General features: G+C 38.1%; 1 protein-coding gene across 1 annotated transcript; it reads left to right on the forward strand.

The window, feature by feature from the left end:
• The first annotated feature begins 1,144 nt into the window (after positions 1-1,144).
• Positions 1,145-17,897, forward strand: LOC135470696 (uncharacterized). The gene is made up of 6 exons (XM_064749731.1): positions 1,145-1,394; positions 1,782-1,991; positions 2,637-2,786; positions 12,882-13,034; positions 16,949-17,057; positions 17,274-17,897. Exons 1-6 carry the CDS (start codon positions 1,145-1,147, stop codon positions 17,473-17,475), a joined length of 1,074 nt encoding a protein of 357 aa, XP_064605801.1. The 3' UTR covers positions 17,476-17,897.
• Positions 17,898-18,442: the final 545 nt, after the last annotated feature.

The raw sequence follows: 18,442 nt of genomic DNA on the forward strand, positions 1-18,442 counted from the left end.
AAATTTCATTTTTGAAAGGTTTTTGTTAAGTGATATAGGTTTATATCTGGAAAAAGCCACGCTATATATATTTCAATGCATTAGGAGTATTCTCAACTGCGTGTAAGTTTTAATCTTAACAAAACGAAAATTTCTAATTGCAGCCTCAGTAGTGGCCCATAAAATCAGCATTTGCTCATTTATATGCCAGTAAAATGTGATTACTTTTAGTTTATTTTTAAAAAAATGAGAGCGTTGTCCATACTGAGATATTGGTGGAATTTTAGATACTTACCTCATGACCTCATCTCAGTTTCTGCTGGAATCACTGCTGAAAGCTGATGAAGCACCTAAAAGGAAGATGAGAATCGTATCGGCAGGATTACTTGTACAACAAAAACTTTGTTGATTGTAAATCTTTGTTGAAGGACAATTCAGTGCATTCTCTGACCTTTTGCTGGGGCTGTAGTGGAAACCATCATTTAGTCGGTGGCCTCCGTGACTCAGTTGGTTCGCGAGCTACTGCAGCGTAATGAGCCAGGAGTCTCTCACCAATGCGGTCGCTATGAGTTCAAGTCCAACTCATGCTGGCCCGCTCTCTGCTCGTACGTGGGGAGGTCTTGCGGCAACTTACGGATGGTCGTGGGTTTCCCCGGGCTCGGTTTCCACCCAACATAATGCTGGCCGCCGTTGTATAAATAAAATATTCTTGGGTACGGGGTAAACCACCCATCAAATAAATAAATAAATAAATCAGTCCGCAGATACCTTGACGTGTACATCTCAGTCTTATGCGTCTAAGGCTTAATGTCTGCACTTTTGTGAGTAGACCGGCAATGTGCGATAGTTCCCTTTTTCTTAAAACTTGGCTATTATTTAAGTAAAATATGGATGGATGAGGGTTTAACTTGAAGTAAAATCTACTTTACATTTTTTCTTGTTTAGCAATAACGAAACGATACTTTGCATTTTTGAGGCATTTCTAAGCATTAATAACCAAATTACGTTTGTTGTATGTGGGTACAAAAAATGTTAGCCATTTAACAATTAACATGCAAAGGGATGCTGCTCTGACATAACATCATTGATAAAATACATCAAACTATACTCAGCAACATGTAACCATGATGTCTAACACCATGTTGATGCTAATACTGTGCTTCCGATGGCAGGAAATGTGGCATTTAACCAAAGCACGACGCAGTCTTCGGATTATAGCGAGAGAGGGTTCAGCTTCACCTCCGGACTCGCCGTTGATGGTAGGACTGGACCTGATTTTTATGCGACACCAAATACATGTACTCACACCAGAGAAAATCCACATCCCGCGTTTTGGACGGTGACACTGGATGCACAATACAGCATCTATCGGTTCAGGATATATAACAGGGAAGCTTCTCCGTGTTCCCCTCCGTGTAAGTTAACTTTTTAGTGTCCTTAAAGAAGTTGACCTGGTCGAGAGTCCATGCATCTTATCTTCCTGTAATAAATCTCCAGTGAGGTTGCAGGCTCAAATCTAGCCTTTGTTGTTCCTTGTTGTGGTTATAAGCCAGGTGGTTTGTCAATTACCTGCCAAGCTCCGCTGGTTTTCCCAGGCTTTTTTCGAGGAATGAGTTCTTAATATCGAAACCAGTCATATGCAGTTTAACACTATCAATTTAAAAATGCGTTATAATTTCATCCCCATGGCTAGAGCATTGATCTCCAAAATATCCATGTCTGAGCTTCCAGGTGTAGAACAAAGACGACTGGTTGAAAGAAACAAACTATAGTTCCAACAAATTCTGTTGTTTATTCTTCAGGTGGTGAACGACTTAACGGCTTCTCTCTGTCCGTTGGAAATTCCTCCCAGAGTTACAAAATCTGTTACCAGGACACCACCACGACCCCAATAGGTCCCGGGGATATCATCAACGGAGTTTGTAACGTCAGTGGTCCTGTGTTTGGGAACACTGTAAATATCTCGATAAACACTTTCAAACCACTTACTCTGTGTGAAGTACAGATTTTCGGTAAGTTTCTTTGACAACGAATAACACCCTCTATAAAAATTAATAGTGTGAGAACAATTCCATAATTGTGAGATCACAAAAGCACACAAGCAACTGGCTCTCATTAACCAAGCGGATGGTTAAGTCTGCCGAACCTACGGTTTGTGTTTTCTCATGATGTTGTATATCAGCGGTGACCGGGAAAGTTGAGTACGTTTTAACATCACCGGTGCCAACCCGCGGTGGACCGCTGGCGATAATGTATTTATCGGCGTTGGGCCACTGGCAATAATGCATTTTCTTATGAGCTACAGGCTAAGAAAAGAAACATAACGTATTCGGTTGGTAAATATAGCGTTTTGTTATTCAAAAGCTTCTACTGCAAATGGTTGGAGTGAAAAAAACATCAGCAACATGTCTAGAGTAAATCTTGGATCAGCAATGAGCTAGAGGAAAGAAAAGTGTGGAACTAAATATGTGTTGGATGCATTTGACTTACAAAAGGTATTGCATTGTCTTCTGACTGACGTGAGGGCATAAAAATGACCTCACAGTCATTTTTTCATTTGACTTTTGCAATTTCTGTGTTTCCTACACGTGAGTTAAGGTCCTATGAAAAGAATTCTTAATGTGTAGGCCTGTTATGTAAGTTTGTTCATGTATCAGTATGTGCCCCCGGGACGTATGGACCAAACTGTGGGAGGAGATGTGGGAACTGTGCTCAGGGACCATCTGTGTGTAACACAACATCCGGGCACTGTCCACAGAGAACACCCAGGTGCATGGAGGGATACTCTGGTCTGAAATGTGATACAGGTAAGTGTTTTAAATTTTATCGCCAGTTATAAACAAATGCTACATGTTCTTTTCAAATTTCTGTAAAGCAATGGAGCAAAGTATGAGTGACATATTATAATCGCTTCCCATGAAATTCATCATTGAAGAATATACTCCTCTTTATTTCTTCCTTATTATATAAGTATGTTTAAATACGGCAGGAACAATGAGCAGTTATGGCATCCAATGATAGAGGTAATACATTACTTTTTAACATACTTCAACTTCTTGTACATAATTTTGGTGTTCTTTAGTTCCCACACATGTAGGTTATCCTTAAAACGATCTGTCGGATGCTGTGCTATGGTAGTTTTAATTAACAAGAACAGATGTGTTTATCTTGAGACAATCATATCACATGTATTTCATATAAACCATAGTTGCATTTTAAATACGGTGTAAATATGCATGTACTCAGCCTGTGATGACCGCTTCGGTGGCCTAATAGTTAGAGAGTTTGCCTTGAAGTCGGGAGACACAGGATCAAACCTAGATCAAGTCATAACAAACACTTTAAAAATGGGTCTTGGGACTCTTGTCGCTCAGCACTGTTGGGTTGGAGGAGGGACAAACGACTGGTTGGACCAGTGTCAGTGTAGTGTGACTGGGTCCGGTACGTGTGGCATGATAATGATCAGTGGCGGCAGCATTTTGGCGCCATGGATTAGCCATGCCACCAAATAATATATTATATGTACATGTGCACAAAAGTAATGACTTTTCGCTGTCATATGGCTAAAAATTGTTAAGTACATGTAGGACGTTTAGCACCAATCATACAAACATATTGTAACCTTTGGACACACAAATCAGATTATGAGATAAAATGTGGAAATTGCTGTAAGGTGACGGAGTCTGTGACGTTGCAGTCGGTTATTGCCCTGACCGGATACCAAGATGCATGCCGGGATACTCTGATGTGGCATGTGACACGTTTTGGTTTGATCATGGTGACATGCGATACTATACATTTAGTAAACGATAAATTAAACGATTACAGTTTAGAACATGAAAACCGGCAATATAATAGTCACAACGTTTTGGGAAAATTTTAGAACCAAGAAACTGTGCTCTCTTCGAGGTGATAATAATAACATTCAAAAGAGATCAACAATTTTACAGCCAGTTGTTAAGTCTATCAATTAAAGCACTTTAAATAGTTAATACCCCTAATCTGCTGGAAATATACGTAATGGTAAAGGCTAATTCTCTTAAGATACTAAATTTTAGGATCGCTGCTATCACCAGCATGCAGCCAGCACAATGGACCAAGGAATCGGGATGTAGAACTGCATGTCGAAGGATATCACCAAAATCCACATAGTTCATTAGGATATGTTTCATGTGGCATTAGGCATTTTCATTCATCTTAATTTTATCTTGATACTACACCCACTTTGACCTGAATTTTCAGGCTGCATGTATATTCTCTCTTCAACATTTTTTTCTCTCTCCTTGCTGTTCTTATATATTTGAGTTTTGTGAATTTACAAAACGGCGAACAGATATTGGCAAAATACCAGGGCCCGTATTCATAAAGATATTTAAACATGTCTTGGTGTTAAAAAATTCTTAAACCCACTGAAGAACCCTTAAATTGATAGAAAAACTTCAGTGCCATTTAGGAAAATACGTAAGCGTTAAGAAATTCTTAAATTCTAAGTGTGACCATGACCACTTTTGCCCATCTTTTTGTTAAATTCTTAAGTAGTTTTTAACCAACAAACACATAGGGGGCGTTCAACGAAATTGTTCGAACGAATATATTGAAAGAGAGCTCTTAGATAGGTATTGTCTGAATGCTGCACAGGAATTTGGTACATTGAATCACTAGTTAGGGACAACGTTGTAAGTTGTAAGTGCATCTAACAGAAACTGTGCACTTAATACAATGCAAAAAGTGTTGATTACTCTTCGTTTTTTGACAACTAGGAAATGCACCTAAGCAGTGGTGATGACATTGGAGTCTCACAGCCGACTGTATCTAGGGCTGTCACAGCTACCGTCCGAAGTCTGTTTTCATTTCATTCGTTTTCCACTGACAGCTCGCGATTTTTCCGAGAAAAACAGGAAGTGTTCTACGCTGTTGCCCAATTTCCAGGCATTCTTGGGTCTATTGATGGGACACACGTACAAATCACTGCTCTTCGCACATATGAAAACGAAATTGTTAATCTGCACCATTACCACAGTATTAACGTTTAACTTGTTGTCGATGCGAAGTACAACGTTCTGGACATTGTCTGAAAATGGTCGGGGTCTACACATGACGCTCGAATTCTGCCACACTCATCCACACTCATCTGATTTGAGATAGCCGGTACCCATCTAAACGCTGGCTTCTTACCCCCTTCCTCAGGCTACAACCCGGTCCTCAAATAAATTATAAGAGGTATATCATTAAAATATCTCCTAGTTGACCTTTGTACCGCGAAGATAGAGTTGTTTCCACTCATATTCATTAGCGGCGAATTTGCTTTTCTATACGTGGTAAATGATCGAAATCTTTTTGTGGAAAAAAATATCCTCATTTAAAAACACTTGAGTTTCTATAAAGAGGAATAATTACTGAAATGTAAATATTATAAGAGTTCATCGTAAAGTCCAAACATTTGAGCTAATTCATCCAATTTTCCCCTGCAGTATTTGAGCTATACCTATATTCTTAAAAAATGCTCATGGGGAGGCACAAGAGCAATCACTATTGCCGTTTTAATGGTGAGATCTTTGAGTAAAATAAATTTAACTGGCGATAAACTTTTAATGAACCATAACACGTTAATGACATCCCATATTTCTGAATATATTGGGTTAGGAGGCCGCCCATTGAAAATGGTCCTCATAGATTTTATTTCTAAAGGGTGTTCCAGATGTGTGTCGTTTACAAACCTACATCACATCTCCTGGCACTGGGTCTGTTTGTTGCCTATTGCAAATATCCCACCCATCTGGACACATTGTTTATGAGTTCCTGGCTTCCAGGAAAATGTAGGATGAAATCGGCAGCGTGTGTTGAAATGTTTTGGTTTTTAACAGATCTCCTGACAATCTGGATGCTAAGAATTTCAGTTTCCCCTGAAGAGGATGCAGGCTGAGCTGTGGCAAAAAGTCACTAGATCCGGCCTTTGTGGAAGAAACAATGGCACTGCTAACAGTATGAGCAGCAGGGTAGAAAACCAGGTTTTTATAAGCCAGGCATGGGGTATGAGGAGGCCGTTCTCCCTGTCTTCGCTAATCTTTTGTAGACACACTGGGATGAGGCTGAAAGGTGAAAATGGGTATAAATAAATGTTAGACCAAGACACTGTAAAAGCATTTACATGAACAGCATGCGAATGTCTTTGCCAAGAGACATACTTGTCCAACTTTAGCATTTAGACGAGATACACACAAATCGATCTATGCCTACCCAAACCTCATCACAATTTTCTAATAGACACCTGTGTGTAACGCCCACTCTGTGCGATCATAGATAATTCTATTCTTAAAGTCTGTCGTTTGATGAGTCTTTTCAGGTATGTTTTTAGATGTGTTGATAGACCGATATCCAAAATGTGTCTTGAGATACACCAGTTCCACATTTGTACACCAGATCATTAACCAGGATTGACCTTGTCCCTCCCACATGATTGACATGACCTCACCGCATTAGTATAACCCCACGAGTAACTGGATATGAATATCTTTGTCACACTTAGCAGAAGTATGCAGCGCCAAATAGCTTCACAGTAACTCCAAATAACTTATATTTTAATAAGTTTTCTAAACAAGCACCTCAAAGTAGAGTGGAAGCTTCTCAACTTATTGTTTTTGAGGCTGATTTGCGAAATAAGTGAAGTTTCTGACAATGCACTTCCTCAGCCCACTAGTAGAGCTCCGTTTTTATTTATCCATTAATTTTTTATTAAAGCATCATAATCACCCCACTGTCTTCGAGGGCATTTGTATTGTTCATTTTAAAGCTTCTGTTCTGTGGCGTATTCGACCCCAGAACAAAAAGAAACCATGGTACCGATTAGAGATGCTAACTGTGGAATTTTGGTTCTTTCATGAGTGAGTAATGAAGAGGATCTATCTACCAAAATGTCTGCCTCTCTCTTTATCATTGTAACTTCCATTTTTACCGTATCATTATTAAAACCTAGATGGCTTATTTGTTAGCTTGGTTCTAAGCAATGTTTTTCAATATTGATAGTAAATTCTAGAGGATGAAACAACAAGTTGTTTTCAAATTTTCCCATAATGTCACAAAACAGCTACCCAAAATATGCTGTTATGAATATTTATGGTTATTGGATTGTATGGTCCTGTATGGACGAGTCCATTTTTAAATCGCCTATATTTTTAATATTCTGGAAATACACATTATGGTACAGGCTAATGCTCTTCAAATACTAAATGGCAGGATCGCTGGTAACACCAGAATACAGCCAAACTCAATGGACTAAAGAATCGGGGTGTAGAACTGAGTGTCGAAGAATATCAGCAAAATCCACATAGTCCAATAAAATATATCTGATGTGGCATCCGGCATTTGGTTCACCTTGATTTCTTTTTCATACTACACCCACTTTGACTTAAATTCCTCAGGCTGCATGTATATTCTCTCTTCAGCAATTTTCTTCTCTCTCCTTGCTGTTCTTATATATTCAATTTTGTGAATTTACCTCAAGGCGAACAGAAATTGGCAAAATATCAGGGCCCGTATTCATAAAAGCAATTAAGCATTTTTTGATGCTAAAAATTGTTTTAAACCCACTAAAAATTCTTAAATTGATAAACGTACTTAAGTGCCATCCATAAAAGACGTAAGTGTTAGGAATTCTTAAAATCTAAGTGCGCCCATGGCCACCTTTATCTTTTTCTTAAATTCTTAAGTACTTTTTAACCAACAACACGGGGAACGTTCAACGAAATCGACGCCACTTTAAGGAAAGAAGAGATTTTTTGGTTTTCGTTTGGATGCTGCACAGGAATTTGGTATATGGAACTACTAGTTAGGGATAACGTTGTAAGTGGATCGAACAGAAACTGTGCAATTAATCCAATGCAGTAAGTGTAAATTACTTTTCGTTTTTCGGGAACTAGGAAAATACAGCTGTGCAATGGTGATGACATGAGAGTCTCACAGCCGACTTTATCTAGGGCTATCACAGCTACCGTAAGAAGCCTGTTTTCACTCTCGTCAGTGGGGCACTCGTACAAACCACTGCTCCTAACACATATGAAAAAGAATTTGTTAATCTGCACCATTACCACTGTATTAACGTTCAATTTGTTGTCGATACGAAGTACAACATTCTGGACATTGTCGCAAAATGGTCAGGGTCTACTCATGCGATTCGAATTCTGACTGAAAGTGGACTGAGACAGGTTTCTGAAAACTACCACACACCCATTCACACTCATCTGATCGGGGATAGCGGGTATCCATCTAAACGCTGGCTTCTTACCCCTTTCCTCAGGCCACAACCCGGCCCTCAAACAAATTACAAGAGGTGTATCATTATAATATCTCCTAGTTGACCTTTGTACCGTGAACATAGAGTTGTTTCCCTTGATATCCATTAGCGGCACATTTCTTTTCTATACCTGGTAATTGATAGGATTTCTTTTTTGGGGGGAAAAATATATCCTCATTTAAAAACATCTGAGTTTCTATAAAGAGTAATAATTACTGAAATATAAACATTAAAATTAATTATTATTAATATAAACATTATACAACAAACAGTTCAAATATTTGAGCTAATTCATCCAATTTTCCCTTGCAGTATTTTAGCTATACATTTATTCTTCAAAAATGCTGATAATATCTGTTATTACAATTATTCAAATACATATTTGTTTAAATATAGAGGGCCAATATTTCAGGGGCTGTGTTGATTCCTGTCAGCATTGATTAGTACCTCACCAAGCAATTTTCACATTAAAAATAAATTTGTTCCATAAGCCCACTGTAAATTAATATTCCCTTTATTGTTTGTTAATTTAATACAATACAGAAGAGAAAGCCGAACTGAACAAGCTTGAAGTGAAAGAACTCACCAGACATACATGGCTCAATACAATTACATTTGACGGGCAAGATAAAAAAGAAAAATATTACATGGAAGTAGTGAGAGACTTGCTGAATGCCTTTATCACAAACATTAACGATCTGGGGAAGAAATGCAGTAAAAGTGGCACAATATTTTCATTCAATTTATTCTTCTTGATTTCTTTCTTGCAATTTCATTTCATAATACTGAATTTGAAGTTCGGTTTTTGATCTTAAGGTGCTGAATAATCTCGGCCTTGCTTGGGTTTGGAAGTGGATTCTGTGCTTTATGCTGAACCACTGGTGTGACAGGTTAAGGTACCTTCACTAGAGCCTGTAGGTGGGTGATGTCCTCTGCCTGACTGGTACTAGGGGGAGCATCCAAATATGTGATGGGCAAAGGTGCTGGTGGAAAGTATGGCATGTCAGTTGTGCTGAAGTCTAGACATATAAATACGTATACATTTATACCACTATAACTGGCCCTTTTAAAAAACTTAAGTCGGAGGGCCTTTCAAACAACAGATACAACTCAAGCTGACTAAAATGCAGCATATTAGTTTAAGAAAACCAAAATTGGACTTAGTAACGTTTTAAACCTGCTTAACAGAACAAGTATCTGAAGCACTGTGATAAATTCTAAATTTACTCATGCATTTATATTCATCATTGCACATTGCATTTTTAGAAAAATTACTTTCTGACATTCATTAAGTTGAATTAAGGTGGTATCTATGCTGTCACTAACTCCACCACGACAAGCATTGTACTCCCCTAGAATGAACATCACCATTCGTTTTCACTTAAGTGCTATAGCAGTTAATGGATATTTGATCTAAAATTTTTTTAGACTTACAGTTGATGATGCATTCAATGATCTTGAAAAAAGGTTGTGTTATAAATAAAAAATATGTTTCAAAGTAACGATTCTGCACTACCAGTCAACTTACAAATGAAATTAATACAAACAATCCTTTGAACTTTCAATTCAGTGAAAGTTGACATTGAATTGTTTAAAAATAAAAAATAACACAAATAGACCAATATGGCAACAGATGATCTCCTGGACAGATTGAAACATGAACACATGAGGAAATAAGAAGTGTGCATGTGTCGGGGCAGGTTAAATGGCCTGTGTGCTAGGTGAATTTCTATATGAGGCATAGACCACTGTTTACATAATACACAGAAAGTGATTTGTTTTATGCCATACTTAACAACATCTTGGTTATTAGATTAATCCTCACATATTCTAAAATTTCATTTATATACATAATTCATTATGGCATGAATCAAAATATAGGTCTATTTGAACGACTATTTGTCTGTGGTAGTGCTCAGTATAAAAATGCTACACGGGTCACTGATGATTTTACCTCTAGTCTCTACAGTTTGGAAGTCTACATTTATTAGAGAAGTGCCTACATTTGCATTTTAAATTAAAGAAATCATTTTCCATCGTACATAAATATTCTTCAGCTTAATAAATGAACTGGTTTTACTCACTTTACAAAAATCTAGTCAATAAAGGCCAAGTTCATCATCCTAATTTTAATGTATCGTACACTTTGGTCATTTGCAATATTATTTTTTCCAGTGTACTACACCCCATGCACCCTCAACTTCAAGTAAGAACTACGGTTTTAATTGTTCTGTATGCTGTTTTTGTTTTAGCACAATGTTTGAATTCTAGTCAATGTTTAGCTGCATTTATGAGAGATACTGGGGCCCACAGCTTTCGAGTTCCGGAACAAACAACTGAATTTGATTTGCCTTAAAAGGCAGTTTTGACAATTGATAATTTCAAAAATAACTACCGAAACTAAAGTTTAGCGAGACTTGGTCTAATGTTACAAATGTTAAACACCCTTACACTATTCCATTTAAATATTTTAGATAAAATAACTTAAGTTCACATACCCCTTAAGTTCACATACCCTTGCTCTTTCTGGAGGGCCGAGATTTCCGATTTGGTTTGGGAAAAAATATTGTGCCACTTTTCTCCCACTTCTTCTTGTGACCGCTTGACGGCTGTGCAGGAGGCTTTCAACATGTCCGTCACAAACTTCCATGTATTTTTTTTCTTTTCTGAGATCAACCCTGGATCCAACTTGTCTCTCAATATGTCTTTGTATTGTGTCATGAAATTGGCGAGGCTCAAACGATTGTTGTTTGACCAGTTCGACTTTCTCTTCTATTTTTTCCTCCATACCCGATTGTGTTTATATCGAAATGTCCTCTGCAGCTCACATGACATTATGATGTACCAAAAATATCTTTTTTATTGGAGAGCTCTCTCGCTAAAACTTATCTTTTATGCATTTTCTTCGCTAAGAATCATGTTAAGAAATTTTATGAATGCATTGTTAAAAATTTTCTTAGCTAAAAGTAACTTGCAGACTTAAGTATAAATTCTTGAATCTTAAGAATCTTTATGAATACGGGCCCAGGTATCCATGCTTTAAGATAAAGGTATATTAGGCGTCAACCGAAATGCATGTTCAGTGCATATAATTACAGTATTAAAGACTTACAGGATAAAACCAGGGCAGCGACCAGAATTTGTGACATTCGTCTTACTCGGTTTCGTTAAACTTTTTGAAATTCCGGTTAATACTATTACGAGATGTCTGGAAGGAGTAATAATTATCAGAGTGTTAATAAGTCAGAATCGATATCGATAAACACCAGTTGATCAGTACAGCTATTTCTTTTATCGACATCGATAATTTATTGATCAATATTTATGTTTTTCGAGTAAATCTTAATCCCCATCCAAAGGTTTGGTTTCGAAAAAGAATTAAGTTACAATTATATTAATTTCATTCTAATTTACTGGTGGAATTAATCCCAGCCTTTACACAAGCGTTATCAAATATTTTAGGTAAGAATATTGTAAACTCATCACATTTAACACATTAATTACCTCAACCAGCTACTCTAATCCCTTTTTCCCCTCAAAGTCTACTGACCCAATTATCATTAAAGAGGCACTGGCTCACCCAGCATGCAAAATTGGGCCCGGCAGAAATTTTTATCCTTATCGATCTTCTTATCGATATCTCGTACTTTGGTATGATATTTGACGTTGCGGGTTACAGAGTGGTCGTATGTTGACGTCTGCAGAACGACGAAATGCACGGTATGAGTGCGCCAAATTTAGAGAAAACATGGAGGTTGTTTGTGTCGTTTACCAATACGCTGTTAGTTACAGAACTATCGCTACATCCAAGTAAAAGCTCGTGTAGACCCATGGACACTTTCCCCTGGGACCGTCTTTACATGTAACAAAGTCAGTAATGTCAGTAAACCTCAATTTCGTTAGCAACATTCTTAGCAACTGTGTCCGGGTTACATTTATTTATTTATTTATTTATTCATTCATTCATTCATTCATTCATTTATTCATTCATTCATTCATTTATTTATTTATTCATTCATTCATTCATTCATTCATTCATTCATTCATTCATTTATTTATTTATTTATTTATTTATTTATTTATTTATTTATTTATTTATTTATTTATTTATTTATTCATTTATTTATTTATTTATTTATTTATTTGGTGATTACGCCGTACTCAAGAATATTTCACTTATACGACGGCGGCCAGCATTATGGTGGGAGGAAACAGGGCAGAGCCCGGGGGAACCCACGACCATCCGCAGGTTGCTGCAAGATCTTCTCCACTATATCGTCACGTGTAGTAATAGGGTAAGAGTAAAACACAAGTGAAAAAGAAGTGGCGTAACAAATATGTCAGCAGCTGTCAATCACAGCTATAGTCACTTTTGCTTCTTGAGATGCACAGTTTCTTGCACTGAGGCCGATTCCTCGACATACCTTAAGTGGCCCTTTGCTTCATAAGAAATCTCTGTATTGTTTTGTATTGGAATGACGAAAACTATATAACCTTATGCAACACCTATGGAAGTCTTCTACGATCTCCACCATGGAACAAAAAACAGAAACATATCAAAGGATGTTATCCAAAAATACTCATGCTGCTCATGAAATCACGTGCTTTGCAGAATGCAGAAACAACACGTGGGGGAATGATTGTGTACAGACATGTGGAAAATGTTACAACAAAGCCGAGTGCAATCCTGTCACTGGTGAATGTCCTGTAGCGGCGGGGAATCCCCGGTGTAACTCTGGATATTCAGGAAGTGATTGTAAGACATGTAAGTATACAGATGTGTAAGTATCACATCGATTTTCTATGTTCCCAGCGTTGATCTCACAGTAACAACTTTGAAACGTTGCATTTCGTACGCTGGAAGCCGTGGATTTCGACTCTCCCCCTACAAGTTTATAATGCTGTGTTTAAAAAAAGTGTTTATTCTTAGACCCGGAAAAACTCTTCATATGGCTGTGTTGTCTCTGGATTAAATTGGCCACAGTTCTTTAAGTAAAGAAACAATAACCTGGGCATCGGCTGGGGAGTATACAGACCTCCTTAGCCATCACTTGAAATTCTGTCACATATCTGAACTCCAATTGCTATATGTTTGCAGCTCTTTCCAAATGAAGAGCATTGGCTAACAACATAATTGTAAAGTACTCAGAGTTGTTCCGTGACCATTAAAAAAGTTCGAAACATTTTGTCCATAACTGCTCTGTTCATCCTGTATATCTTCTTGGTTTTTAATCATCACATGTATGTTTCACACTGGGGCCTGCGTGGCGCAGTTGGTTAGCGTGCTGGCGCAGCGTAATGGCCCAGGAGCCTCTCATCAATGCGGTCGCTGTGAGTTCATGTCCAGCTTATACTGACTTTCTCTTTAGCCGTGGGAAGGTCTTTTAGCAACTTGCGGATGGTCGTGGGTTTCCCCCGGGCTCTGTTCGGTTTCATCCCACCACAATACTAGTCGCCGTCGTATTAGTGAAGTATTCTTGAGTACGACGTAAAACAACAATCCAATAAATATGTTTCTATCTGTGTCGAATGTAGTCGATTCATTTCGTAAATTGCTACTGTCGACACGAAATTTACTTTAGAGCTAATTGCGATAGGATACTCCGCATAACTCATGAACAACAAGGCGATATGAAGTTACTATTACCTGAGGATTAACGGAAGATGAGGACAACACTAGGTGAATAAGTACACAAGACTACTTCCAAAAGCTAAGCCCAGGCAAAAAGAATGTTATATTTTTGTTAAACTGTTAAAATGTCTTAGTTTATTATTTGATATTAAACAATTTTTTACCTTTAGCCAATCAAGATTATTTGTTTTAAAGCTGTTGATTAATGAACCAAAAGGTACCCGAAGGTCTGATGCAACATACGGGTGTTGCTCTATTTCTGTAGCATTTCTGCTTTACCTTTAATGTCCAATAAGTATACGTATAACACTGCGTTCATTCTGAAAGAAAAGTATTAATGAGTCTTCAATGGATTCAGCTGGAAAATTAGAAAATACAAGTTTCTGTAATGGCTCTGCTGTAAATCTAAGCATCAAGCTTGTTCAAATACACGACTGCAACATCACATATATAGTTTTAGGTTTCTGCATGTTGTGTGGAAAAAGATACAAGCATAAAGCCTTTTCTAAAAAGATAATCAGTGTATGCGGCCGTCCGTTTCTCTCTTACTCGAGGTGATATATACCTGATTTTGGTAGGATTTTTGCCATGTTATAGTCCCCAATACACGTATATAGACGCTTAGATACAAATACAGCATAAGGGCATTTCTACTTGGGAGTTCCCCACTTTCACACTACGATTCCGCACACATATTTAACTGATAGCATTTCATCAATAATTGTATCGGTGTTTAATCAAAATGGTCACCGCTACAGTAACGTTAAAGGTATCAAAGAAACCATATACCATTCGGGGAAACCATATATCAACAGTGTATAGATATTCCGATGGGTATCAGTTGTGTCGCCCTTTTGGCTGACCTATACCTCTTCTCGTATGAATACGATTATGCAGGAACTATTAAGGAGTAACAGCTCACCGGGCCCAGTTTTGCCCAACCAATATACCATTTACTAAACGGTATATTGTTGATCCGCTAATTTTAAACAATCCAGATATAACAAAGGCTGTGAAAGATATAGGTCCACCTTTGCTGAATTTAAAGGAAAACACAGACTGTGCAGAGGGTACATCTTAACTGGACCTATATTTGTACAAAGACAAGAACGAATTCCTGTCTCGCTGACTGTGAAAGAAGAGAGATAGTTTCATTATAAATTATACATTATAAATACTTGGTGTAAACTGACGGCCAAAAGAATATTTACGACTCCGTGAGTTAAGTTTAACCAGCCATTTCAGCAAATGCATACCAAATTATTGTAGGAAAACACTGTACAACAAGGTGGTGCCGTTTTGTGACGGCAGCGTGATGGTGTGGGGTGGGATTTGTAAATAGAAACGGACACCACTGGTCATCATCTACGGGAACCTAACAGCTCAACGTTACGTGGATGAAATTCTACGTCCTGTTGTCCTGAAATTCTAGGTCCTGTTGTCCTGCCATTCCTTCAACAGAAGCCATGTGGTGCCTTGTACCAGCATGACAACGCCAGACCCCATACATCTCGAGTTGTACAGAACCTCCTGGACACCAACGACGTCAATCTCTTGCCGTGGCCTACACGTTCTCCAGATATATCCCCCATAGAACACCTTTGGGATAACATGGTTCGTCGAGTAAGACAACGGCCACACTTTGCAGCCATCCGACAAGAACTGGTGTTTGTTCTGCAACATGAATGACAACGAATCCCATGTCATCTCATAAGACGACTGACTTTTTCTGTGCGTCGGAGAGTTTTTGCATGCCTTGAATCAAGGTGTGGCCACCCGCAATGTTGAATGGTTTTGATATTGACTTATTTTAAAAATAATCAAATTTTTGTGTACTCTGCCCATTGTTAACCGAGATGGAATGGCTATTTTTTTACCTCTGCTCTGTTTGTTTACTTGTAAAATGATTTGAGGGCTGCTATGTCCGTTCTTACCCAGGACTTTCAATATCTAAGGTCATTGGTCTTTTCAATATATTAAACTTCAGTCATCATGTTTTTTTGCTCTTGCAAATAAATTAATTTGAACTCTTTGTAAAATTTCTTTTGGCCGTCAGTTTATTACTTGGTTCTGCATATGGCGTGTACATATGTCGCCTAAAGTTATACAATGAGTATAATTCTCTTGTAAGCAGATATGGACAGACCATCCAAAACCTCTGATTCTCTGTTTCATGATTGTATGTGACTCGAGGCTAGGGCTGTTATATGTATGCTGTTGAAGTAGATCGTCCGGTTGGATACATGAACAGTTGCAATCAAAGCGTAACTGAGTTTCTCTACATAGTTTACTATTGGCAAGTTATATTCTAGCACGGTACACGATTTGAATACTGATTTCACTCAGTGGCCTAGAATATAGATTTCGTCGCTCATACATCATTGGAATCTATTGACTGCTTCTCTTCGCACGATTACGTCCTATTTTCGTACTCTATATACTTTTGTAGTTCTATTGGGTTAGACGTCAGGAGTTAACAGTACACGAACTATATCCTCAACGCCAGGCGCTAATGGCATACGACCCTATATTCTCTACGCCATAAACTATCAGTTTACGGCCTTATACCCTCTACTCCAGGGCTAGCAAAACACGACCCTATACCCTATACTTTAGGAGCAAACAGCATATTATTCCTCTACCCCATAAACTAACAGCTTACATCCCTTCTACTCCATGGCTAACCTCACTCGACCCTATACCCTCTACTCCAGGAGCTAACAGCATATCACTCCTACACCCCATCAATTAACAGCTTACAACCCCTCTACTCCATGGCTAACTTCACACGACCCTATACCCACTATCCCAGGAGCTGAGAGCACATTACTCCTCTGCCGCTTTAATTAATAGCTTACAACCGCTCTACTCCAGGAGCTAACAACACACGACCCTATATCTTCTACACCAGGAGCTAGCACGACCCTATATACTTTTCACCAAAAGGTAACAACTCGCGACCCTATATACTCTACCCCAGGAGCTAACAACACACCACCCTAATCCGATTCTGACCAATTATTCACTAATTTACTTTGATTTTTAAGTTTCAGACCTACCTGATACATCTAAAGATTACACGGGAGTGATTGCCGGAAGTGCTGTCGGAATATCTCTTGTTGTCATGCTCACCGGACTCATTATCATTGTTATGGTGTAAGTCTGGACTAGTTTTAAACCCGTGTACAATCGCTTTATGAGTAATATCTGTACTTCTACTACTGTAGAGTTTTCAGAAAAGAAACAGAACGCACTAGGTCTCAAATTTGCTACATACAATCCAGTTGGTAATAGTTGTTTTAAATTTGTGATACACATGTATTTAATGTAGTTTCTTTTTTTGCCGCATGGTCATCCCATTTCTTCTGTTAGCCGGAGGAAACCGCCACGTGTACAGACAGGTGGTGCTAAAGGCTCTGGACCAAGCAGTACTCCAGCAGAGGAGAGCTCCGTTCCCGCAGAAGTTATGAATAGAAGTGAAATGTCTGAGCCGTCAAGCTTGTATAATACACGTGATGGAAATTCTTGTGAAGATCACCCCTATGAAGCCATTCGTGAATACGTCAATCTATGATAAAACACACAGATCTCGAAAACAATTTCCAGGCTATTATATTGTATTTCTGAATAAACCGAGAATCTACTGGCGGTCTAAACCTCCCCGACATCTGCTTACTATGTGGTGTTTTAATGTGATTGTATATTAAATGTGATGAAAACTCAGAATAAAACACTAACAGGTAAATTAACAAGCAGCCATTTTTTCTTGGGTTAAGTTTGACATTTGCCAAATATCACTCTGGCATCGATGCTCTGGTTTAACTCTATGTTATTGTTATAGTATTTCATATCACTTGGGATATTTGTGGGGCATCGGCCTAATCCAAAGGCCTCAATTCTTTGATAGCTCAGATTGAGACAAAACTACTTATATCGTGTTGTTGAACCCGGAACTTCCATGGCAGATGTCGCATGCAGTGCTGTCATTGTGCTTGTCGATTTTTTATTGAATAACATTTCATCTTAGGGCTCCATCACGTTTCATCCTAGAAGAGAATGTCTCTATCGGCGTCTAGAAACGTTGCTGGCTGCACAAAATTCTAAGGCAAATGTCATTAAACTGTGTATTCTTGACGATGTGCTGAATTTGAAACAGATGATACTTCACTGTACGATAACAAAATAAAAATAACAAAATGTAACGTTCGTACACGATGCTAACCTTCGTTCAAGCTGTATTTTCTCCTTTATAATGCTGTGGAACTATAGCCAATGGGTCGTTCGATGGGTAGTTCAAAAGTGTATTAAAAGTTATTTCAGTCTTTAAAAAAGTTATATCAGTCTTTGCCTAATACAAAACGAATGACATTTAGTCCAGACTAAAGTTAATACCGGTCTTAATTGCCAATACGCATTTGAACAACAATTGGTGCTTCTTTATGAAGTATGGCGCGAATGTCGAGCAAAACAATCAAGTGGTGTTGTGAATAGATAATTGCATTTTCCAAAACAATTTAAGACACCATTTCCCAAAAGAATAT

This window comes from Liolophura sinensis, chromosome 7 (genome assembly GCF_032854445.1).
Source record: "Liolophura sinensis isolate JHLJ2023 chromosome 7, CUHK_Ljap_v2, whole genome shotgun sequence".
Lineage (NCBI taxonomy): Eukaryota > Metazoa > Mollusca > Polyplacophora > Chitonida > Chitonidae > Liolophura > Liolophura sinensis.